Here is a 26,475-nt window from a genome sequence, read left to right as displayed (position 1 = left end):
ACTGTATAGGCATGAAATTCTGTAAGGGGTCTTTGGTTTGTGATGGGTTAATTAGAGAGCTTTTGCTAGTTAGATAGCCTCCCCCTTGGGGGGGTTTGGTTTGTGTTGCAGTAGCCTATCAGGGTGTATGGGGGAGGTAACAGTAGGGGGGTATATAGATAGGGAGGCAGCAACAGCACTTCCTTTTTGGCTACCTGGAAATCCCGCCTGCCCTCCCCTTTTTGTTTTGTTGATGCACTCTGATTTGATTACTATTTGGCTTTCAATTTCAATTTAGCTTTCGGCGGGAAGGTGCTTCTGACCAGCGGCCACGTGGGGCATAAACTGTCTTTGAGGGGCAACTACCCTTTCCAAGGACAGCTAGTGAATTCTGCCCGGACGGGGGGCACTGGTCATTTTTGTAGGAAATGGTCATGCTATGCCATACTAAAGGGTAGTGTTTGCCTTATTAGGACAGGTTATGCTTTTGGCCGAATGTGGCGTTTAAGTTGCCTCATATTATAAAGTTGAGGTGTTTAAGTCGCCGCCATTACTATATAACATCAATTGGCTAGAGCTGGTCAGCAAGCGCTTTCCTTGCCATCCCTTACCAGAAGTCTTTCCACTTAATAAATACATTAATGACCTTTTAAAATGTATGCAGTTGTCCGTGTCTTATTGTGTCTGTGTCATTTATTTTAGAAGATAAGCTACAGTAGCTTAATGGTTATGAAAAGGTAATCACAATAAATCAATAATCATCTTATACATGTCACACTGACAGCTAACTAAGGACACAGCTGTAATGTATGAAGAGCGGATCACTGTGGTTTCTTTTATTACTAGTCCAATTATTTTTAATTATCCCAATTGTCTATTGTGTGGTGTCAGGTGAGCACTTGTAGCCTTTATAAAGGATGCCCCGTGCCAGAGACTCGTAGATCCGGGCAGGAGAGCAGCAGGTAAGCACCTCCAGTGTGTGTGAGCCAGTGCAGCAACTAGAGACCTGATCGCAGCAGCAAAATCTTCCTTTAATGGGCAAAACCATGCTTCACTGCAGGTTGGGCAGCTATAACATGTGCTGAGAGAGTTAGATTTGTCTGGGATGTGTTCAAACTGAAATCTAAATAGCAGTGTAAAAAAAAAACAGCCAGTATTTACCCTGCACAGAAACAATGTAACCCACCCAAATCTAAAGGCCCATACACACTTGCTGATAAAATGAGCGATGTTTCAATTTTTCCCCCTCCCTGAGCGATGTCGCTCATTTTATCGGCAAGTGCTTATGCCGCCATGGCCAACCGATGCACAGCCCGACGGTCGGCAACGATCGTCGCTGTCGGCAGTGCATGCATGCTCGATCTGGACTGATGTCCAGGAGCTGCATGCACGGCCTGCCGAGGTGTGCCGTCACTGAGCGATATGAGCGGTCATATTGTTCTGTGTGTACAGGTGGCCGCCAACTGGCCTGGCCCGGGGGGAAAGGGTGGGGTGGGGGGGGAAGAAACACTAGACGACGTCGCTCACAGAGCGAATTCATCTAATGTGTATGGAGCTTTACTCTCTCTGCACATGTTACATTGGCCTCACCTGCAGTGTACATGGTTTTGCCCATTAGAGAAAGATTTTGCTTTTGCGATCAGGTCTGAATTAGGCCCAGCGTAACACTCATCAGCAATTTACTGGCATCATTCTTACTGATTATATGAGTAATTACCTTAACTGGGACAATGATACATTTCTATAATACATAACATAAGTAGAATAAATTAAATACTTTATGTTATTTTATTAGATAATCCAAATATAAGGAACAAGTGATAACAATGTTTTTCTTCAATAAGTGAATTTCCTGTATTTAGTAAGATGCTATATTTATGATACGTCTGTGTTAATATGTGTGCGTGTGTTAGGGTCTCCTGCCCTGTGCTGCCACGTCGTCATGGCAACCGGGAGACAAGTGCTAGTGGAGTAACCTGAGCGCAGCTGATACTCCGGTTCGGGTCTTTTGCTGTGCAGTGGTTATAGGCTCTGTGCACGGCAGGGGATCCGGTGCTGGTTTTTGTGCTCACAGTCTGTGAGGTCTGAGTGGGGCGTGGACAGCACCTGCTTTATAAGGCCTCTTCTCAGGTTAAGCAGATGCTGCTGAATCTTTGTTGGTTAGTCAGTTCATGAAAGTTAGCCAGTACTGTGTAGCTTTGTATTTGTTTGTTGCTTACTGCAAATAGGCCTGGGGATTTGGTATTACACTCTGCCAATCCAGACCTAGCAGTAAGACTGGAGTCAGTCGTTTAGCTTGCTGGGGTTCTGTTACTACTCTGTGAACTTAGCAAGTTTGCGGCTGTATTCTAAGACTTGCCTGTCTAATCCTGTCTCACTGTGCTAGGTGTCAGGGGTCAGTTTAGTGGCAGTAAGCTAAAACCTGTGCACTGCAAGTGAGAAATAGGATTGTGGAGACTCTCCTTGTGTCTATCATTCCATCTCTGACCAAGGAGTTTACTGCCACACCCGTTGGTAACCCTTTAGGGTTTTGCTGTTGCCCTTAGCAACAGCATTTCGGGTTCTCTACGTATTAAAACACAACATCTTGCTTTTTCCATCTGTGCAGTTCTAATACAAGGGAGATACCCAGTTCCTTAGCCTCTGGGCTTCTCTGTTCACTTTGTGTGTATTTTGTTACCCTATTACCTTCTGTGTACATTATGTCATATTCCCCAGTTTGTCTGTGAGTCCATTTGTTTTGCATAACAGTTCAAACACCAGTACATTCCTGCAGACACTGGAGTGCATAACAGTTCTGACACCAGTACTTTCCTGCGGGCACTGGTGTGCATAACATATTCAGCAGCCTAATACTCCTGTTGAAATTTTGTGGGAATATGGAGCATACCCCTCAAAATACGTTGCAACAGGTGGTCGATCAGGTGCTGGTCCTGACTCGACAATTTAATGATTTGTCCATTAAAATGCACACCTCCCAGGCTGCTGGCGGAGCTCCCGCAGCAGCAGCACCTGCAGGGGTTAAGGAGCCGAAAGTAAATCTCCCGGATCGTTTTTCTGGAGATCGCTCGCAGTTCTTTTGTTTCAAGGAGAGCTGCAAGCTATACTTCCGGCTTAGGCCTCAGTCTTCTGGGTCGGAGATTCAGCGGGTGGGCATAGTGATTTCCTTGCTACAAGGAGACCCACAGGTCTGGGCATATGGGTTGCAGCCTGACTGTCCGTCGCTTAAAAGTGTTGATGCTTTTTTTACGGCACTGGGCATGTTGTATGATGACCCTGACAAGACGGCCTCAGCCGAGGCTCAGATTTCGATCCTTAAGCAAGGGCGAAGGCCAGTTGAGGTTTACTGTACGGAGTTTCGGAGGTTGGCCTATGATACCCAGTGGAATGACCCAGCCCTGAGACACCAGTACCGAAGAGGTCTTTCTAACCAGATAAAGGACCAACTGGTACAATATCCCTTGCCTGATAGCTTGGATCAGCTCATGCAGTTATCCATCCGGGTGGATAGACGGCTGAGAGAGCGTAGGCTTGAAAGGGAGACTGAGATTTCCTTCCTTCCCAAGGGAACCTCAGACTCTGAGGAATTTTCTGAGGAGCCTATGCAGATTGGGGCTACCCGCCTCTCCTCGCGTGAGAAGACGCGGAGGAGACAGCAGGGGTTGTGTTTGTACTGTGGGAATAAAGGTCATGTGGTAGTATCATGCCCAGAAAAGCCGGAAAACTTCAGGGCCTGAGGGTGATGGGAAATATCCTGTCAGGCCAGAAGTCAGAATTTCCCAAGAAGACTTTTATCATTCCGGTGACCTTGAAGATCCTCGGTCAAACTGTCAAGACTGAGGCCTTTGTGGACAGTGGGGCCGACGGGGTTTTTATGGACCGCCAATTCGCCCTGAAACACTCTGTTCCCTTAGTACCCTTGGCATCGGAAATTGAGATTTGTGGGTTAAACGGGGAACCATTATCCCAAGGTAAAATTACCTTTTGCACTAGCCAGATTTATTTGTTTATTGGAGCCACACACTCTGAAAAATTGTCCTTTTATGTGACTGTCTGTACTTTTGCCCCATTGGTGTTGGGGTTACCCTGGTTAAGGGCCCACAATCCTCAATTTGACTGGGTCTCTGGGGAGATTCTTAGTTGGGGTACTGATTGTTTCAGGAGTTGCTTGAGCCTTCCAGTCAGGCTCTCGCAGCTAAGTTTGCCAGGATTGCCAGGGTGTTATGCAGATTTTGCGGACGTGTTCTCCAAAAAAGTTGCAGAGGTACTACCTCCCTATCGCCCCTATGACTGTGCCATTGATTTGTTGCCAAATGCTAAGCTTCCCAAGAGCAGGTTGTACTCCCTGTCACGTCCTGAGACTCAGGCTATGGCAGAGTACATTCAGGAGAACTTGGCTAAGGGATTTATCAGACCTTCACAGTCTCCAGTTGGGTCGGGGTTCTTCTTCGTGGGTAAAAAGGATGGTTCGTTGCGACCCTGCATCGACTTCAGGGAATTGAACCGTATCACGATTAAAAACTCATACCCACTGCCTCTCATTTCGGTCTTGTTTGACCAGCTTCGTACTGCCACCATTTTTTCTAAGATTGACCTACGCGGTGCGTACAATCTAATCCGAATAAGAGAGGGGGATGAATGGAAGACTGCCTTTAATACCCACTCAGGGCATTATGAATATTTGGTGATGCCTTTTGGGCTCTGTAATGCCCCGGCAGTCTTCCAGGATTTCATGAATGATGTGCTCAGGGAATATTTGGATAGATTCTTAGTTGTATACTTAGATGACATCCTAATCTTCTCCCATTCCCTGGAGGAACATCGGAAGCATGTACGCTTAGTCCTCCAGAAACTCAGAGACCACCGGCTTGGGGCGAAGCTGGAGAAGTGCGAATTTGAAGTTCAGCAAATCGCATTTCTAGGATATATTATCTCCCCAGAAGGTTTCCAAATGGAGGGTTCCAAGGTACAGGCAGTCCTGGATTGGGTGCAGCCCACTAGTTTGAAGGCGCTTCAGCGTTTCCTGGGCTTTGCGAATTTTTATAGACGATTTATCGCAGGATTTTCGTCTATAGTGGCGCCCTTGGTGGCACTCACTAAGAAAGGGGCGGATGTTGCTCACTGGTCTTGTGAGGCTAAAGCGGCTTTTGCCCGTCTCAAAAGGGCATTTGTTTCGGCCAAGGTGCTGCGACACCCAGATCCAGAGCGTCCTTTTGTGGTGGAGGTGGATGCCTCTGAGATGGGTATTGGGGCAGTGCTTTCTCAGATGGGAGTGTCTGATAATCGCCTTCATCCCTGTGCTTACTTTTCCCGTAAATTTTCGCCTGCCGAGATGAATTATGACGTGGGTAACCGGGAATTGTTGGCTATTAAGGATGCACTCGAGGAGTGGAGACACTGGCTTGAGGGGGCTAAGTTTGTGGTCTCAATTCTCACTGACCATAAGAATCTGGCATATTTAGAGTCAGCGAAGCGTCTCAATGCCAGGCAGGCACGATGGGCTTTGTTTTTTGCTCGCTTTAATTTTTTGATAACATATCGCCCTGGGTCAAAAAACATCAAGGCTGATGCGCTCTCGCAGAGTTTTGCTCCAATCCAGGAGACCACCGAGGAGCCGTTGCCCATTGTTTCCCCATCATGTATTAAAGTGGGCATTACCCAGGACCTCTTATCATTAGTCCTTAGAGCACAGGAGCAGGCTCCTCCAGACCTTCCGGTAGGTCTTTTGTTTGTGCCTCCTAGGTTAAGACAGCGAGTGTTCCTGGAATTCCATGCCAAGAAGTCGGCAGGTCACCCGGGTATTGCCAGAACTCGGGAGTTGCTATCTAGGGCGGTGTGGTGGCCCTCGGTGGCTAAGGATGTGGATCAGTGGGTTCGGGCATGTGACATCTGTGCCCGAAATAAGACTCCTAGAGGGGTTCCTGTTGGCCCATTACATCCACTCTCTATCCCATCTAACCATGGACCCACATTTCAATGGATTTTGTGGTGGACTTGCCCAAATCCTCGGGGATGACAGCCATCTGGGTTGTCGTTGACAGGTTTTCGAAGATGGCGCACTTCGTTCCACTGGTTGGGCTGCCATCAGCCAGACGCCTGTCTGAATTATTTATGCTGCATGTTGTGCGTCTCCACGGGTTGCCACTTGATGTGGTCTCTGACCGCGGATCCCAGTTTGTGGCCAAATTCTGGAGGACATTTTGTTCCGATCTCCAGATTTCTGTCAGCTTGTCGTCAGGCTACCATCCGCAGTCTAATGGGCAGACTGAAAGGGTGAACCAGTCCTTGGAGCAGTTCCTCAGCTGTTATGTCTCCAAGTGTCAGACTGACTGGGTTGCTCATCTGTCCATGGCGGAGTTTGCCTATAACAACGCGGCTCACTCTGCCACAGGGATCTCTCCCTTCCTTTGTGTGTATGGGCATCATCCTAAGGCCAATTCTTTTGACCCCCTGGACTCCACGCCTGGTGGTTCCTCTGTGGTTTTGGTCCTTAGAGGTATTTGGCGGAAAGTGAAGAAAGCCCTTGTGTCTGTGTCATTAGTGACCAAAAGGGTTTTTGATAAGCGGAAAAGACCCTGCAGCTTCAAATTAGGAGACTTCGTCTGGTTGTCTACCAAGAATTTGAAGTTGAGACAGCCATCTCATAAGTTAGGGCCCCGGTTCATCGGCCCTTATAAGATCACCAGGGTTATCAATCCGGTGGCATTTCAGTTAGATCTGCCCTGTTCTTTGCGTATCAATAAAACATTTCATTGTTCCCTTTTAAAACGGGCGATTAGTAATCCTTCTTCCAGTGGAAGACCTTCCCCTCTTCTGATACGTGGCCAGAGGGAGTTTGTTGTTGAAAGGATTCTTGACTCCAAGGTGGTTCGGGGTCGGCTGTCATTTTTGGTGCACTGGAAGGGGTATGGCCCGGAGGAGCGGTCGTGGGTGCGCAGTTGTGATCTTCATTCCCCCAGACTGATACGCTCTTTCTTCTCGCAGTTCCCCGATAAACCCGGTGGTAGGGGTTCTTTGACCCCCTCATCAGAGGGGGGGTACTGTTAGGGTCTCCTGCCCTGTGCTGCCACGTCGTCATGGCAACCGGGAGACAAGTGCTAGTGGAGTAACCTGAGCGCAGCTGATACTCCGGTTCGGGTCTTTTGCTGTGCAGTGGTTATAGGCTCTGTGCACGGCAGGGGATCCGGTGCTGGTTTTTGTGCTCACAGTCTGTGAGGTCTGAGTGGGGCGTGGACAGCACCTGCTTTATAAGGCCTCTTTTCAGGGTAAGCAGATGCTGCTGAATCTTTGTTGGTTAGTCAGTTCATGAAAGTTAGCCAGTACTGTGTAGCTTTGTATTTGTTTGTTGCTTACTGCAAATAGGCCTGGGGATTTGGTATTACACTCTGCCAATCCAGACCTAGCAGTAAGACTGGAGTCAGTCGTTTAGCTTGCTGGGGTTCTGTTACTACTCTGTGAACTTAGCAAGTTTGCGGCTGTATTCTAAGACTTGCCTGTCTAATCCTGTCTCACTGTGCTAGGTGTCAGGGGTCAGTTTAGTGGCAGTAAGCTAAAACCTGTGCACTGCAAGTGAGAAATAGGATTGTGGAGACTCTCCTTGTGTCTATCATTCCATCTCTGACCAAGGAGTTTACTGCCACACCCGTTGGTAACCCTTTAGGGTTTTGCTGTTGCCCTTAGCAACAGCATTTCGGGTTCTCTACGTATTAAAACACAACATCTTGCTTTTTCCATCTGTGCAGTTCTAATACAAGGGAGATACCCAGTTCCTTAGCCTCTGGGCTTCTCTGTTCACTTTGTGTGTATTTTGTTACCCTATTACCTTCTGTGTACGTTATGTCATATTCCCCAGTTTGTCTGTGAGTCCATTTGTTTTGCATAACAGTTCAAACACCAGTACATTCCTGCAGACACTGGAGTGCATAACAGTTCTGACACCAGTACTTTCCTGCGGGCACTGGTGTGCATAACAGCGTGCTGCTTGACTATTACTGTCTGTGTTAGGTACATGAAATACAAATACCAAAATGTTAAATACTGTAACAGGCTATAAACTATAAACGTTTTTGTTTTTTTTATTAAGTAACCTGTGAATGGTGGTCATTCCGAGTTGATCGCTCGTTATTTTTTTTTCCGCAATGGAGCGATTAGTCGCTAATGCGCATGCGCAATGTCCGCAGTACGACTGCGCCAGGTAAATTTGCTATGCAGTTAGGTATTTTACTCACGGCATTACAAGGTTTTTTCTTCGTTCTGGTGATCGTAATGTGATTGACAGGAAGTGGGTGTTTCTGGGCGGAAACTGGACGTTTTATGGGAGTGTTTGAAAAAATGCTACAGTTTCTGGAATAAACGCGGGAGTGGCTGGAGAAACGGAGGAGTGTCTGGGCGAACGCTGGGTGTGTTTGTGACGTCAAACGAGGAACGACAAGCAATGAACTGATCGCACTGGAAGAGTAAGTCTCGAGCTACTTAGAAACTGCACAGAGAAGTCTTTTCGCAATATTGCGAATCTTTCATTCGCAATTTTGATAAGCTAAGATTCACTCCCAGTAGGCGGCGGCTTAGCATGTGCAAAGCTGCTAAAAGCAGCTTGCGAGCGAACAACTCGGAATGAGGGCCAATACCTTTTATTGTGGCAATAGGAAATGAACTATCAGCGTATATGAGTATGAGTAGGCTTACCATACAATCCATTTAAACTGGGACGCTCATGAATTACACAGGTTCTGTAGCGATTAAATCTAGGTGAAATTGAGGCTTGAAGTCAGCCAGCCACAGAACCTGTGTAATTCATATCTGTCCTCGTTTAAATGGATAGTATGGTAAGTCTACGTATGAGGATCTGGTGCAGGGACACGGGATCAGACAGCAGCTAGTCCCTGCAGAGTGTAAAATGTAAAGTTATCACTTATGCAATCACTATACTTCTGAGTTCAGCATCCTCCTTGCTGTGTATACACGGCCATCTCTCGGATCCCTCTTCCAGGAAATTTTGCAAAATATAGCCCATAGGCTACTGTGACCAGATCTACAGTATTTAAAGATTCCATTAGTTACTGCTGAGTTGGGCATCATTTAGCAATGGTCTTAGAAAACTATGGGGGCTGCTTTTGGGATTAAAACCAGGTATCACAGCACATAAATCTGATATCTGCTGTAATCTACCCCAGCTACAATGATCAATGATACATGTGTATAGGTCACCAGAACTGATTCTATTCAGACTGGTGACCTATACACATGTTTGATCTGGAGTCTGGTACTTTTATCACTGTAATCCTATCAATGGTATATCAGTGTGAATAGATTTTAGTATACCAGTGAACTATTTCTGTCACCAGATTGGAAGTGTTATGCTTATATAGATCAACGTTCCCCAGAGATTGGTTCAAGCAGTGAACATGATCATACAATAAAATTTGATATTTAATTGATAAGCTATATAACCCTGATGAAGTCTGTTATAGACAAAACGCCTAGGGTTCACCAATCAATATCTGCCATGTTCTTATATATGCCAATTCCACCCAGAGCTCACACCTTTTGCTAAAGGTGAGGGAATATTCTAGGAAACTTCATATTGACTATCTGAACCTCAATTAATCTTAACGTGTTGGACATCGGTTGATCCACTGACGGAACAGCTTCTGAACTGAATTCACAGTTATATATGTTTTAGCATACTGAGATATTGTGTGTGTGTGTGTGTATATATATATATATATATATATATATATGTATGCAGCTGAATCGGCACTCTACATAATGGTGAATATAGTACCTGCGTGCCTTCGTAAAAATCAATAGTCCTCCTGAAACTCTCCTGGCAGAGAGAGTGATGTGCGGCACTGCATATGATTTTTTCCTGACGACGGGACTTTGGGTCCCGAAACGTTGAAATAAATTCAAGCTTTTCAAAATCCTGCAGTGCCGCGCATCACTCTCTCTGCCAGGAGAGTTTCAGGAGGACTATATATATATATATATATATATATATATACTGGCTGTTCTACCTGTTCTTCGCATGGGAGCTTCTGATATTCACGGTTGGAAACGTGAATGAGTGTTAAAAATGTGGTAAGTCTATAGAAATGTAAATTTGAGATGTCTTAATGTAAGTAAATATTAATCAATGGTTCTTGGCATTACCCGAGGAGAACCCAAAGCAGAGAAAGGATAAAGTGACAGGTACATTTTTGTTGTTTATTCAATTCAACACACTGGAGGTGCCACCCAAATTTGATCCGATTGTCTGTTTGGGCGTTATCATTCATGCAACGCAAGCCATGGTTTGGTAATGATGTCATTATGTCATCACCCTGTTCATCCCATTAGGGGAGGTTTATTACATTTCTAATTATGTAGTTTTCTTACCTCCCACCTGAAGAATACTGATGTTACATTTCATCTTCCTAACATATCAGGAAGTAAGAGAATTAGTGATGAGTGGGTGAGTGGATGGTTGGGTGAGTGGGTGGTTGGTTGGGTGGGGGAGTGAGTGGGTGGTTGGGTGGGTGAGTTAGTGGGTGAGGGCTTTTTCCTTCGAACAGCAGCAGACTGTTAATCCCTGCCAGTCTGCTGCTGCCCTGCTTCCAACGTTGCAGGACCCATTTGTGAACATCAGTACTTTGTGTATGATATTATACCACCTAAATGACCTCCCCATGTGAGAAAAGATCAACCCCTGCTTCTGCAGGCAGGAGAACATCTGGATAATCCCATACATAATCATAAATCACATAGATATAATTAGGAGATTGTCACTGAGAACTGTATTAATTGTAGCTTAGATATGGCGTTATAACCAGGTAATACAAGAGATTCCTCCTGAGTCACGGGTACGCTAGGTTTTTTGCAAAATTACAGGAGGAAGTAATGATTAATATGGATTCTTGAGATATTGGTGGGGGTTGGGGGGGTATTTATCAAAGCTTGGCGAGAGATAAAATTGCGAGAGATACAACTAATCAGCTTGTGTCATTTTTCAAACACAGCCTGCAAAATGTAACGCAGAAGCTAAATGGCTGGTACATTATCTCTCACAATTTTATCTCAATCTGAGCTTTGATAAATACCAGTATCTAAACAGAGATCAGAAAACACCATAATTATGTGAATGTTCTATAATTGTTGTATAAATACATAAATATGTTAGATGGAGATTACATAAAGGGTTGTGCTGAGTCTACTTTGGCACTATTGGGCTGGTAACATTGCAGCAATATGAATGAGGAAGATATTCTCTATCCCCATCCCAAAGATCTGTACTGTCTTCCTCAATGCAATGAGCTAAGTTTCGCCCCTGTAGTGAAATTATCACCCACTTCCACTTCCATAATGACATCATCATTCTGATACCTCCTAACCTCGCCCCAACTACCAGTGGAGGATTTACAAGTCAATAATTAACCATACAGAACTGCCACAGTGCTGAGGACATGTTATGTGCACCAACATATATCACTGTATTGATGTTACTGTACTGTGGATTATAAAGTAAGTAATGTTATATCAGTTACCCAGTATATGTGATAGTATTAGGGATGTTAGGGACCCATGTGAGGAAGTCACCTGGCCGTGGTACATGGGCCCGCATATTTGCGCAAATGTGTGCTAAGAACTTCAATTATACTCCATGTTAATTGTGAGAGTTTATTTAAATTATTTTTACTATCAGTGTTCTTAGTGCTTAGAGTGTGCATCTGGATTTCTCTTCCCCCAGCATGGTATTAGAAGCCTCAGCATGATAGCACCTCCTGATATCTTTAGTAATAGGATGTGCAATCCAGATCCCCCCCTTATTTGTGTAAGGATGTGTATGACATTGCGCAGGTGTGTGTGGGTACTCGAATGGTGGAGCTTACAGTAGAAACATATACATTACTAAGAAGACATTGAAAGGTGGGGAAAGCATAATGCTATGTGCTATATTTACATATTGTAGATTCATACTGTTTTCAGAAGCTGAACCTTGGTCGACTTTTTACACTTCAATCAACACAACGGAAACTTGGCTTGGTCAGGAATCCTATTAGAGTGACCCCCTCATCCATACTCCAAGGTGAGCAGGTATTGCCCAGATCATTAGTATTCATGGTTTAATTGCTTCTATTTGACTCCTTTGGCCTCGGCTGTAAAGTCTGTGTTTAGTGATAGTTGATAAATGAGTCTTCCTGGGTCACTTGGAGATGCATTGAAATGCGTATGATCGCGTCCTGCATCCTAGATGTCCAGTGTTATCATATTCATGGGTGTAACACAGAAGATGGTGTGTTCACATGTGAATGGTCCAGGGTGAGGGAAACAGTCATTGGTGTCCAGGTTACTTGACGTTCTCCAGACAATGGGTAAACAAATGATTAATAGTTTTCCTAACAAGTCAAGCACGAAATTAAGGTGCCCTGGTTTGTTTGAGTCTTGTTAGAAAAACTAGAATTTATCCTGCACCAGACTGCAATGTGAATATTAATTAGAAATAACCAACTAACCATAACTAAAACCCAATAGAAGGCTATCCGTTATATTGGAGGTGCTCCAGGAATTATGTAAAAAATACACAATTATTCGATGTGTGTGGTAAAGCCCACAACTCACCGAGAAAAGAAATTCATTTGTTTGGAGCACTCTTATGTCATTTATTTATAGTAATGAAATGTTTATTCAAAGTTAAAACATAGATTTTATTATTCAATATCAGACTATAAAATAAATGGGGTGTATACTAATTAGTGAATTCCCCCTGGAGATATAATGATGGACGTAGTATTCGTCCTTGTGGCGAAAATATATCAGAGTAAGATCTATTTGTTAAACTTAAATGTCTTGCTCAAAAATAACTAAAAAGACAGTAATCTGTCTATGTTCTAGCAGGCGGCATATATCATATGTTCCAAAATGTTGGGAACCTCATCTAAACTAATTCAAATGTCATTATTCACTGAGATAAACCATTTGTGACTGTCCATCCATATTGCTGGGCACCTCATCTACAAATCAGTTCACATGTAACCATTCCACATAGATAGAACACAAGTGTAACAAATATGTATCCGTTTGTTTTTCTGACAAATACTGAAGCCCCAGTAGCAACAGTATCAATTGGAATGGCTTCTAGCTATAATACATAGAGCCATTCTGGTGTTTTTAGCCACTGTCATTTATTATGCAGGGGCATACAGTAAATTTGCATATATCCCACAAATTCATGCGGGAGTTAACACTGTGTATAGTATATGATCATGATATAATTGAAGGACCCTATACGTGGCCAAATGGGGACATTAGATATATGTCATAAGTCCCCAAAGAAAAAGCAAATATCTGCCACTTTTAATCCTTTAGTGCATATGGGGTTTTCGCCGTATACAAGGAAAATTATTTTGGTATCTGTGAACAATGAAGGAAGAAACAGTAGACACTCTAGTTAGCTAATCCCATCTTCTGTCTGGCCTCATCAGTGAGCGGAGGACAGATGAGAGTGGGAACGCGAACTGTGCCATAGAAAGAACAAGAAGATGGACAAAGGCTTTGATCCCGTCGCGGTGTTAGGTGGACCCTGATGCCAACCCGACCTTGCAGGTCCAAATGCGTGGATGTACGTTTCACCACGTGGGCTTGCTCACCTAGCCTGCAATTTATGAAGGCACCTCAACCCTCCTGTCCTCCAGAATATCAGGTACCCATCATTATTTGTGATATGGCAACAATTAGATCCTAACAACATGCCCACACATTTGTGTTTAATCAATCATTTAGTTTGCATGTTTAAGGACACATGACCCATCATCAGCGTGCTTTTGTATTGATATATGCATTATTGAGGTCTGTGTGCCGGTTACTTCCACAGTCGCTAACAACTCCCAACCTTCATGGGATACAATATAATATTATTTTCCCAAAGAAAGTTTTTTCTGCACAGGGTTCAGGTACCGAAAATCACCCACAGACAACTTAAAGGTTCCCGTTTAAATCTCCCTGTATCTTTGATTGCTCATGTTATGGCTGATAACAGTGTATAATTATCAATTAGAGTACACCAATAAAGAGGAAATATAGACAGTTGCTGCCTTCACCTAAAGCAGGGTCCCTTAAAGACTGATTCCGGTCTTTTCCGTTTTTCTCCCTCTTCCTTCCTTCTAATACGGACATTGGCTCAGGTCCCAGTGGCACATTTGGACCCTGCAAGGTCGGTTGGCATCAGTGTCCACCTAACACCGCGACTGGATCAAAGCCTTTGTCCATCTTCTTTTTCTTTCTATGGCACAGTTTGCGTTCCCACTCTCATCTGTCCTCCACTCACTGATGAGGCCAGACAGCAGATGGGATTAGCTAACTAGAGTGTCTACTGTTTCTTCCTTCATTGTTCACAGATACCAAAATAATTTTCCTTTTATATGGCGATAACCCCACATGCACCAAAGGATTAAAAGTGGCAGATATTTGCTTTTTCTTTGGGGACTTATGACATATATCTAATGTCCCCATTTGGCCACGTATAGGGGGTCTTCAATTATATCATGACCATATACTATACACTATACACAGTGTTAATTCAAGCATGAATTTGTGGGATATATGCAAATTTACTGTATGTTCCTGCATAATAAATAACAGTGGCTAAAAACACCAGAATGGCTCTATGTATTATACCTAGAAGACATTCCAATTGATACTGTTGCTACTGAGGCTTCAGTATTTGTCAGAAAAACAAATGGATACCTCAGTGATATCTCAGGGAATGATGACATTTGAATTAGTTTTGATGAGGTTCCCAACATTTTGGAAGAGGGATTAACTATGTGTTTATTATTATTTTGATTTTGTTATATTCATTTGGTGATACAACAAATGGGATATGCCGATCAATCATATATGCCGCCTGCTAGAACCTGGACAGATTACTGTCTCTTTAGTTATTTTTGGGCAAGACATTTAAGTTTAACAAATAGATCTTACTCTGATATATTTTCGCCACAAGGACGAATACTACGTCCATCATTATATCTCCAGGGGGAATTCACTTATTAGTATCTGAATTATACACCCCATTTATTTTATATTCTGATATTGAATAATGTTTTAACTTTGAATAAACATTTCATTACTATTAAAAAATGACATAAGAGTGCTCCAAACAAAGGAATTTATTTTCTCGGTGAGTTGTGGGCTTTACCACACACATCAAATAATTGTGTTGTTTTGGTCTTGTGCCTAAAAACTTTTTAATGATGTCTTTATGACTTTGCACCCAATGGTTATGTGATTTTCTTCAGGACATATACAGGCATATTCAAACCAAATGTCCAGCACTCTTCAAGTGGTGCCCTAGTATCCTACTAAAAAGTGATGATAAAAACAGAACTTGTCCTAGGAGAAAAGTCGGTCGCACTCTGGCACCTGGGACTTAGTAATGTAAAATATATTTTGATGAACATACCAACATTTCAGAGCTAATCTCTTTCATCAGGGCAGCCATTATAGAGGTACAGGTGATACAACTATACTCTGCCTTAGATCACAGAGGGGCCTGCAGCCAGGGTCATAGGGAGGGTGGTTCCGGTGGAGCTCGAGCTCCAGGAGCCCAAGACAGTAGAGGGCGCTGCAGCTCGACTCTGCCGGAACCACTACAGGCCGCTCACAGCCACAGCTGTCAGTCACTGACAGCTGACAGCTCGAAAGGCAACTTTCTCCCTCCTCCACTCCCCTCCGCTCACCTCCCCTACCCTCCGCGTCTTGGCTTACGTCTGACGTCAAGTGTCAGATTCAAGGGCGTGTGACATTGCTGGCCACACAGGTGTAGGTGTGTGTGTGTGTGTGTGGGTGTGTGTGTGTGTTTATATATATAAGTGGAGAGGGGAGTGATTATTTGGATGCAATGGGGGCACTGTGCTGGAGAGGATCTGGTGAGGGGGACCTGCTCAGGGCCAGGGAAATGGATTCCTACTGTAGGAACAGTACCATAAATAGACATTTTAGCGCTGTGTGCAAGAAACTGCATCAGTCCCCCCCATTTATGTAAAATGGGCAGTGCACGCTGTAGGAGCGTGCAAAAAATATATGGGCGTGGCTTCATGGGGAAGGGGTGTGGTCACAAAATGATACCAATTCATATTACGGTGCACAGTAGTTTCCATTATTCAAATTACGCCACACAGGTGCGCCATTACACCAGGTTGAGCTCTTTTTGCACATTACGGCAGACAGTCCCCCTTTTTTACACATTACGGTAGTCAGTCCCACTTTTTACACTTTTACGGCAGACATAATCCCCTTTTTTACACATTATGGCAGACAGCATTCCCTTTTTACACATTACAGCAGACAGTCCCCCTTTTTACACATTACGGTAGACAGCATCCCCTTTTTACACATTATGGCAGACAGCGTCCCCTTTTTACACATTACGGCAGACAGTGTCCCCCTTATTACACATTATGGCAAACAGCGTCCCCCTTTTTACACATTACGGCAGACAGCATCCCCTTTTTACACATTACGCTAGACAGCGTCCGCCTTATTACACATTACGGCAGACAGTGTCCCCCTTTTTACACATTACGGCAGACAGCGTCCCCCATTTTACACATTACAGCAGACAGCATCCCCTTTTTACATAATATGGCAGACAGCATCCCCTTTTTTTACACATTATGGCAAACAGCGTCACCTTTTTTACACATTAAGGCAGACAGCGTCCCCCTTTTTACACATTACGGCTGACAGAATAGACAGAATAGACAGATAGACAGATAGATAGATAGATAGATAGATAGATAGATAGATAGATAGATAGATAGAGTGACTAAGTATACAAAATATAAAAAATATTTTTTACAAATTATAGCAGATAGCGTCCCCTTTTTACACATTATGGCAGACAGCATCCCTTTTTACACATTACGGCAGATATCGTCCCCTTTTTAGCACACAATACTGCAGACAGCGTCCCCTTTTTACACATTACGGCAGACAGCGTCCCCCTTTTTACACATTACGGCACACAGACTAGATAGACAGATAGATAGATAGAGAGAGTGACTAAGTATACAAAATATAAAAAATATTTTTTACACATTACAGCAGACAGCGTCCCCTTTTTACACATTACTGCAGAGAGCATCCCCTTTTTTACACATTATGGCAAACAGCGTCCCTTTTTTATCACAATTTACGGCAAACAGCGTCCCCATTTTTACACAATTACGGCAGACCGCATCCCCTTTTTTACACAGACAGACAGACAGACAGACAGACAGATAGATAGATAGATAGATAGATAGATAGATAGATAGAGTGACTAAGTATATGGTAATGGACATATGAAAGTGGACATGCTTAGAAGCACTGGAATAGACTGGAACATTTTGCAGGACAGAAGATAACTTTTAAATGAAAGGGGGTGACAGCATATTGCAATGGTTGCATGGGTGTCAACGAATTGGCAATATGAGAAGATTATAATCTTGGCAGACACAAAGCCCTGAAATCACACATTAATACTGCTGGGGCCAATAGTAATGACAGATTAGAATAGGAGAGGCAGTGGTAAGTGAGGGGGCACAGAAGCATGTAGTAACATTACTTTGGCACAGGTGTACCCAGCAGCAGGAGACTAACAGCTCCCGAGCAGTCAATTACTTGTCCCCTCTTAAAGTCCCACAGACAGCGGAGAGCTGAGTCCGTCAGCTTCAGGTGGAAGAGGCTGAGTCGTGGGGGTCCTGCGGGGCTCCGTTTGGTAGGATAGGGTCTCACACAGCTCTTCCCCGGGCCGAGACATGGCGAGCACTGACAACCAGCTGCCACCGCTGTTATGAGGGAAGCGCATCCCAGCATTCACAGCAGCGGCGACCAGCCTATGTGGAAGGAGAGGGACAGCTGCAGCGGCACCTCCACCAACTACATTGCGATGCTGCGGCTTGGAGTCCCCCTCCCTCCTTCCCCCGTGGCTACGTCCCTGTGTTCTTCTCCTCGGCGGCGGCACACAGCGGCAAGCAGCATGTAATGAGTCAGTTTGACTCATTACATGCCGCTGGCTTTGGGCCCCTTCTCCGTGGCGCATGTAAGTCCCTTCCTCTTGATTTCAGGTGCAATTTGAACCTGAACCCTCAGCTACTATGTTAGCCTCAAATGTGTCTGCAGTGTCAACACCACGCAATGTGGGATCAGCCCCAGCACCGTTGCCCTTTGTAGCTGACATAATCAAAAGCTCAATGCAAGGCAACACAGTACACTATCAGCAGCACAATACCTGACAACAACCCCCTGTGCAGTGTATTTTATCACAAACAGGGAATTCTAGAGGTATATGGTGACTACAAATCACAGAGAAAGATACACACTGAGTATACCCTGTGAACTACCTATATTAATGATAAACCTGACGCACTTAGCCCCCTCAGGTTATAGAATATAGGGATAGCAATCTTAGTGAGATACATGAAATGGAGGTCACACAGCAGCTATATGCACACACACACAGAGTCACAGTTTGTACAATGCAGAAATTATGACATGCAATAAAACTGCACTGGACTAGCAATACATAGTAGTACTAAGTATAGCTATACACTTGATAGATATAACAAGGGCCCTCATTCCGAGTGGTTTGCTCGCTAGTTGCTTTTAGCAGCATTACACACGCTAGGCCGCCGCCCTCTGGGAGTGTATGTTAGCATAGCAGAATTGCGAACGAAAGATTAGCAGAACTGCTACTAAATAATCCTTTGCAGTTTCTGAGCAGCTCCAGACCTACTCACAGATTGCGATCAGCTCAGTCCGTTTAGTTCCTGGTTTGACGTCACATACACGCCTGCGTTCGGCCAGCCACTCCCCGTTTCTCCAGACACTCCTGCATTTTTCCCTGACACGCCTGCGTTTTTAAGCACACTCCCAGAAAACGCTCAGTTACCACCCAGAAACGCCCCTTTCCTGTCAATCATACACCGATCAGCAGTGCAACTGAAAAGCTCCGCTGAAGCCACAGCAAAACTGCTAAGTTTTTAGTGAAATAACTAAGCGCATGCACGCTGCATACCATGCGCATTTAGCAGCAAATCCCAGCATAGAGAAAATCAGCAACGAGCAAACAACTCGGATTGCCCTCCAATACTTGTACTATATAACCCTGATTAAATGCACTTTTTCTTAACTAACACTGTCAGCAGACATGTAGAATACTTAAGTGTCCTGTAAAATGCACAGCGTTGACAGACAGGCGGCTTTACAGAGGAGGATTTGCCAAAACAGTTCCAGGATCAGCTCAGCTTGCCCTAATGGCGCCCAAACACTAACAGGAGAGAGGGAGAGAGAGAGAGATATGCAGCTCCAGGGTGGGAACATTTACTGTAATGGCGCCCTGGGGCTGGGGGAGTGGCTATAGGTCAAAGCCTTATCCCACTGATTAACTTCACCACCCGGTGCTTGGGGCTTAAATAAATGGTTTTATGAGAGAAAACCAACCTGTGCCCATCCCCTGGTGGTCTATTGGGATCCCTGCACTGCCACAGTGTACACGCCAGAGCACGCGGCACTCCTCCCACCGGCCGCGCGATTTACAGTGGGTCCCGCCGGGGGCCCCACTTAACTCCTCCCTGAGTGCTGCCACGCGATCCAGGAGAGCAGCGGTTGTGTGTGTGTCTAACAGGAAGAAAACCAGAGCCTCCGCTGTAGGTACCTGGCAACCAGAGACCGGGAATATACAGCGCCGCTGGAGAAGGTGAAGGAGCTGCAGCAGGAGATGTCTGACTAACATCTAACCCAGTCAGTGTCTCTGCTGCAGCCCTTGAAGTCTTCATTTTTAATTAAAAGCTTCTTCTCAGGGTTGCTGGAGCAGCCCCCCTGTTTTATGCCTGCTTACTGCATGGAACCAACTACAAAACTGAGCTCCTGTGCACGGAGACTGGGTTATAGAGGAGGCGGCGCTATGCATTCTGGGAACAGTCAAAGCTTTCAGCCTGTTGGTGCCTGGGATCAAGATCCTACTCTACACCCCAATGTCATTCCCTGTGGAGCCCAGTGTACCCCGAAGCAGAAATGCTATTGAAAATGTATTTCCCAAAATGGCCAGTGCCTCAGAAGAGATATTTGTGGAGGATACTAGAGGACCAGAAGTACCCCTAGTAACAGAAAACTTCCAAACGTGAAGTGCCGAGACCACTGACTACAGGCTCCAAACAGGGCCGGGGAAGGGGGGGGGGATTGGGTTAGAGAGGTATGATATAGTGTATGGGGCATTACTGAGTGGGGCACTACTGTGTGGTGTAATTTGAATTGGCGGTACTATTGTGTGGTTACGCCCCTACCCTGGGTGACCACACCCTTTTTTTGTATGGATGGCAGTACGGATGGTGTAATGCATAGGTTCTCAAACTCGGCCCTCAAGACCCCACACAGTTCAAGTTTTGCAGGTAACCCAGCAGGTGCACAGGTGTATTAATTACTCACTGACACATTTTTCTAAGGTCCACAGGTGGAGCTAATTATTTCACTTGTGATTCTGTGAGGAGACCTGCAAAACATGCACCGTGTGGGGTCCTGAGGACCGAGTTTGAGAACCTGTGTTGTAATGTAATGGCTAGCATTACTGCCTCACAGCACTGAGGTAATGGGTTCGATTCCCACCATGGCCCTAACTGTGTGGAGTTTGTATAATCGACCCGTTCTTGCGTGGGTTTACTCCGGGTTCCTCCCACAATCCAAAAATATACTGGTAGGTTAATTGGATCCCTACAAAATTAACCCTAGCATGAATGTGTGCGTGTGTATTCTGTGTCAAAAGTATCTTCGTTATATTATTCTAATAATTTGAATACATTTAAATAGTTTAGGAGGCACTGATAACAGTGCCTCCCGTTGACAACAGGAATGGGGATAAGCCAGGCGGCGGGAGCAAGCACTGGGCTGTATCAGCCCATTGAAAAAAGTGGAGAAAGCGGCCCTAGTGTAAGTTGTTGACAGGGACAGATGTGATTGGACAGTGGATTCAGTACTGGATCTGCTGGTCCAATCACCTATATGCGGTGGCATCAGTGATCACCTCGCTCTCCAGTCTCCACATTCCCCCTGGCTCTGCGCTTCTGGTGGTGGGTGCCTGACGGTGGTGGGTGCCTGCTGGTGGTGGGTGCCTGACGGTGCCTGCTGGTGGTTAGTGCCTGACGGTGCCTGCTGGTGGTTAGTGCCTGACGGTGCCTGCTGGTGGTGGGTGCCTGATGGAAGAGATCACCATGCCACTCAACTGCTGCTCCAGATCACCGCAAGGGAAGTCACTGAGCGGCTGCTGCTGGGGTCAGGACCTGACCCCAGCAGCAACCGCTTGGTGACTTCCTACATTACTCCTCCAAGGCAGAGCCTTGTGCAGCCATGCGGTGATCTGCAGAAGCAGTTGAGCGGCGCTGTGATCTGGAGCAGCAGTTGAACGGAGCGGTGATGCTGGAGCTGCAGTTGAGCGGCCCAGTAATCTACTCCATTACCCTGCCGGGGGGCAGAGCCAAATGATTTGGGCAGTGCATTCTCCATTCCTTCTGTGCCCTCTCCCAAGCAGCAACCTCCGCAGCAGCACCAGCACCTCTGCACGGGGGACATAGACCCAGGTGAGGGAGAGGAGGGGGGGGGGGGTTGTAGAGTGAATTAAATTAATGTGGGCAGGGGGGCAGCTCACACCCACATCAGAAACCCTCATGGGTGACAGGTTTGCAGGGAGCTGCAGTGGTGGATTCAGGGGGGTGGGGGTGGATGGGGGGACATCAAGGCATTTTCAGGGCATTTTTATTTTAACTGTCATTCTTGTCTTGTTGTTGCTGTAAAAGGTGTAGAAGGAAGCTCTGACTGCCGTAATGTGCAAAAAGGGGACTCTACCTGCCATACTATGTAAAAGGTGTGTCTGCCTGCCGTAATGTGTAAAAGGGAGCTCTGCCTGCCTTATACCCCTTTTACACCTACGAGCACGGGTCGCAGCCGGGAGCCTGACACGGGAGCTGCCCCCTGCTGCGACCCGTGCTCGGTCCCTTTCCCATCAGCAGTCACAACCCGGCATATGCCGGGTTGGTGACGCTTCTAGCTACACGGCAGGGGCGGCGCAGGGAGATCACATGATCTCCCAGCGCCGCCCATCCATACAGTGTAAACGGGAGCCGTGTCGCATCGACACGGCTCCCGTTTACACTACACCCTACCCGGATCATTCCCGTGTCCTACCCAGGTAAATAGCCGGGTAGGATTCACGGGTCACTTGATCCGGGTTTACCCTTTTCCACTTGCCAAAAACACAGGTAAATGAGCGCCCCCGTGCATTTACCCGTGTTTTTTGAGCTAGTGGAAAAGGGGTATAAATGTGTAAAAAGGGGACTCTACCTGGTTTAGTGGCGCTACTGTGCTGCATCATTTGAATAATGGAGAGTACGGTGCAATATGAATTGGTATTATTCTGTGGTCACACCCCTTCCCCATGAAGCCACGCCCCTATATTTTTGGCATGCACTGGCCCTATTTTAAATAAGGAGGGGGCGCTGATGCTGTTTCTTGCACATAGCGCTAAAATGTCTAGTTTCAGCACTGGGATACATAGCTGCTGCAACGGAGATCATGTCTGTGTCTCCCCCCACAGTCTCCCTCTCCTCTATTCGTGTCCTCTTGTTGGGCTGCCAATTAAACTGTTGTAAAAAGTAAAAATGGAAGGGGAGAGGGATCACTGATGGGCTGGAGGAAGGATGTCAGCTGCAGCAGTGCAGGGGTGTTGGTTCCTCATAGTCCAGGAAACATTTCATGACCAGTTGCTTTGAGCTGCAGCTGGTACTCAGCTAATCATGTAACGCAACAGCTCCTCCACCTCAGGTCTCCCCCTCAGGCGAGGCAGCATTTTTATTCCATTCATAATGCAGGGCGGGTTGAGCCAGATTGTGGTTTAAGGGGCCCCCCTGCACCCCATCTCTATCAATAAAACCGACAACCTATGGCCCACAACCCCACCAATAAAACTGTCAATCCCCCCAACCCTACCAATAAGATTGGCAAACCCCCTAATGTGCTGCAGTGTGGGGGCCTTCAATATGTGAAGGCCCCTGGGAGACCACTTTATCCACCCCCTGGCCTATAATCTGGCCCTGAGGACGGGTCTTCACTTGGTGCCTCCCCAGCCATTGACCTCACCGCACGTCACTGGCGAGTACATGTGGTGGGGAATATAGATTGTAAGCTCCACTGTGATAGGGATTGATGTGAATGGCCAAATATTCTCTGTAGAAGCGCTGCGAAATATGTGTGCGCTATATAAATAACTGGTAATACAAAATAATAAATAATAATTTTGTGGCAAGTGCATATACCGTGTGCTCACTTTACACCGCACACTCTCCCTATCGCACTCTCCTTACCTGACGTATTGAGGGGGCACCACTGTACAGAGGGCACCAAAATGTGAAGATACAGCTCTGCTTTGGTGTGCAGAGATGTGTCCTCCTCTGTGTTCAGCGTCTCTGTCCTAAGTAAATTCCTAACACTGTCTAATCCTCTACAACTACTAAGATAGGGCTTGGTCCATTGAGAAAATGCCTTCCCTGTTCTTTGTGTGTGTGACCTACAGCTTTGCCTAACAGAACCAACCCAATACCAAATGTCTGACTATGGCACATGTTTGGTGGTATGTACACATATACATTTGTGTGTGTGTTGCATGATGCTACTGGTGTGTTCTGGTGTGCCATGTAATATTATACAATGTCAGTAAAGTTGTATCTCTGCACGGGCAGAGCCGGATTAATGGTGGGGCGGAAGGGGCGGTCATCCCGGGGACGCCACACAAGTGGAGCCCCCACACACTGTCCTCACAACATCAAAAAACATTGGAGTAGAAGTATATTTACCTGTATCCTCTCCATCCTCCTCAGCAAATGAGACGTTCCATTACAGCTGCGGCCGCCGAGGAGCTTCACTCACTGCAGCATGAAGTCTCACGAGATTTGACATTATCTCGCGAGACTGCTGAGTGAAGCTCCTCGGCGGCCGCAGCAGTAAAGGAACAGCTCAGCTGCTGAGGAGGATGGATTTTTTTTTGCAGTTGTGAGGACAGTGTGTGGGGGCCCCAAAAACGTGTTGCCCATGGGCCCCCACATACCTTAATCCGGTCCTGTGCACGGTTATCACAATGCTATCATGATTGACCACTGGAGGCAGTGTTCTCCATAGTCCCTTTTTTGTGATAACAAATGTAACTGTGAAGAGTATGCAGATGTTTAACTGGATTTTTGACGTGACTCAAGTATTTTGTAGACATGCAATGCTTCTCACTGTCCAATAAAACTATTATTTTTATTTGCTTCCTTTACAGAGATGGCAGCCCATCAATGATGCACATATTTACTTGGATTGCATTGTTTTGTGGTAAGACCTAAATTAGTGCATCAGTATTTCAAACAAGCTCAAAATATCAGATCTGCAGCTGTATAGCCCCAATGCAGTAATGCAGCAGTCATCTGTGTATTACCTGGGTGTAAGTCACCGAAGCCCAAATGTATTAAGACTTAAAAAGTAATACAATGGAGTCTGATAAAAAGTGATAAAGTACTAGCCAACCAGCTCCTAACCAATAGCGGATTTCTCCGCATAGGGGTGGCACTTGCTGAGGGGCTGCACACTAGGCTGATAAGGGGCAGATGATTATTTTTTTTCATTATTACAACATATATATATATATATATATATATATATATATATATACATACATACATACATACATACATACATACATACATACATTTGGATAGGTTCACACTCCGGGCTTCATAGGATCAACAGTGTGGTGCTCCACAAGGGCCTCGAGGACCAGTAGATAGAAAATTGGAAATTTAGGCACTCACCAATAAGTTTCAACAAGCATTTTAATGATAACTCACAAATACATGGAACTGGTGTATCGACATTTTGGTCACCTCATGATTTTTTTCAAGACATCACAGAGAGAACAGCAAGGAGACAACTGTCCAATGTATCACCATTCACCAAATGTCCCACAGGCTTCCCTTATATAGCAAGAGCATGCTCTAACCACTCCCACCAATCAATTAATACAGGAAGTGCCTCAAATAGCATAAAAGCATACCAATACACAGAAGTGCACCTAATGATATGATACTAGCAGAAGCGAATATTACATATAATAAATAGCACCATTGTGCATCAAGAATAAGCCTGTATGAATCTAAAAATTCACAATCGCAGCCACGACCAGAAGTGGCGTGCATTCCACCAGCCATGGAACGCATAGCACCCGGAACCAGAAGTGATGCGGCGCATCCATAGTCATTGCTCCAGCGGTCACATGTCTCCAGAAAGGCATGCCAAACAGCGCTACTTTGTATGTGGGAACATAATGACCATATATATATATATATATATATATATATATAAACCCTATATTGAAGAAGGGCAAGCAATCGTGCCTGATATAAATTTATTAAAGTGCTCAGTGCTAAGCTATTGCATATAATGCAAGTAGAGGGTACGGCCATGGGGTCTAACCTGGCGCCTGCTTACGCTAACTCGTTTATGCAACAATATGAAAATATTTATATATCACCCAAATTTGGTGATAGGATATTTTATTTTGGATGGTAAATTGATGATTTGTTTTTGTTTTGGGGTGGCACGGATGTTGACTTCATGGTAGTCACTGAATGCACTAACTAGTCCAATATGCTTTACATATCAGATTAATCAACAATCACTTATTTTTTTGCTGTATGCTGTAAAAATTCAGGGGTGTAGTTGTTAAAATAAAAGCACACTGGTCCTGTATGCTGTGAAAATAAAGGGGTGGTTGCCCTGTATTGTATGCTGTAAAAAATTCAGGTGTGCAGTTGTTAAAATAAAAGCACAGTGGTCCTGTATACTGTAAAAATACAGGGGTGCTGCTGGTAAAATAATATTACACTAGCCCTGCATGCTGAAAAATTCAAGGGTGCTGTTGTTAAAATAAAAGTACACTGGTCCTGTATGCTGTAAAAATTCAGGGGTGCAGTTGCTTAAAAAAAGTACACTGATCCTGTATGCATTCAAAATACAGGAGTGCTGCTGTTAAAATAATATTTAACTTGCACTGTATGCTGTAAAAATTCAGGGGTGCAGTTGTTAAAATAAAAGCACACTGGTCCTGTATTTTGTAAAAATACAGGAGTGCTGCTATTAAAATATAACTAAACTGGCCCTGTATGCTGTAAAATACAGGTGCACAGTGAAAATAAATGTACACTGGCCTTGTCCTGTATGCTGTAAAATTACATGGGTGTTGTGAAAATACAGGGGTGCTGGCACTGTCTGTAGTTGCGATGTCTATGCCTGACCTTCACAACACTGTATGGGAAGAGGAGGCTCCTACCACCATTTACAAACCCTCTGCAAGCGCTGGGAGGAGCACCGCCAGTCCAGCTGCTGATATTGCGATTGAGGATGTCACTGTAGAAGTACACCAGAATGAGGACTATATGGGTGTAGCTGGCATTGAGC

At 45.1% G+C, this 26,475-nt stretch overlaps 1 protein-coding gene across 1 annotated transcript in view; it reads left to right on the top strand.

Moving 5' to 3' along the window:
- LOC134966868 (IgGFc-binding protein-like) overlaps positions 1-26,475 on the top strand; it is a 112,742-nt gene that overhangs the window by 12,249 nt on the left and 74,018 nt on the right. The window contains exon 3 of the mRNA XM_063943907.1: positions 24,302-24,354. Within this exon, the coding sequence (XP_063799977.1) occupies positions 24,302-24,354 (53 nt within the window). The remainder of the gene's footprint in view (positions 1-24,301; positions 24,355-26,475) is intronic.

Source organism: Pseudophryne corroboree, chromosome 10, assembly GCF_028390025.1.
Source record: "Pseudophryne corroboree isolate aPseCor3 chromosome 10, aPseCor3.hap2, whole genome shotgun sequence".
NCBI lineage: Eukaryota > Metazoa > Chordata > Amphibia > Anura > Myobatrachidae > Pseudophryne > Pseudophryne corroboree.
This window is presented reverse-complemented; position numbering and strand designations above follow the sequence as displayed.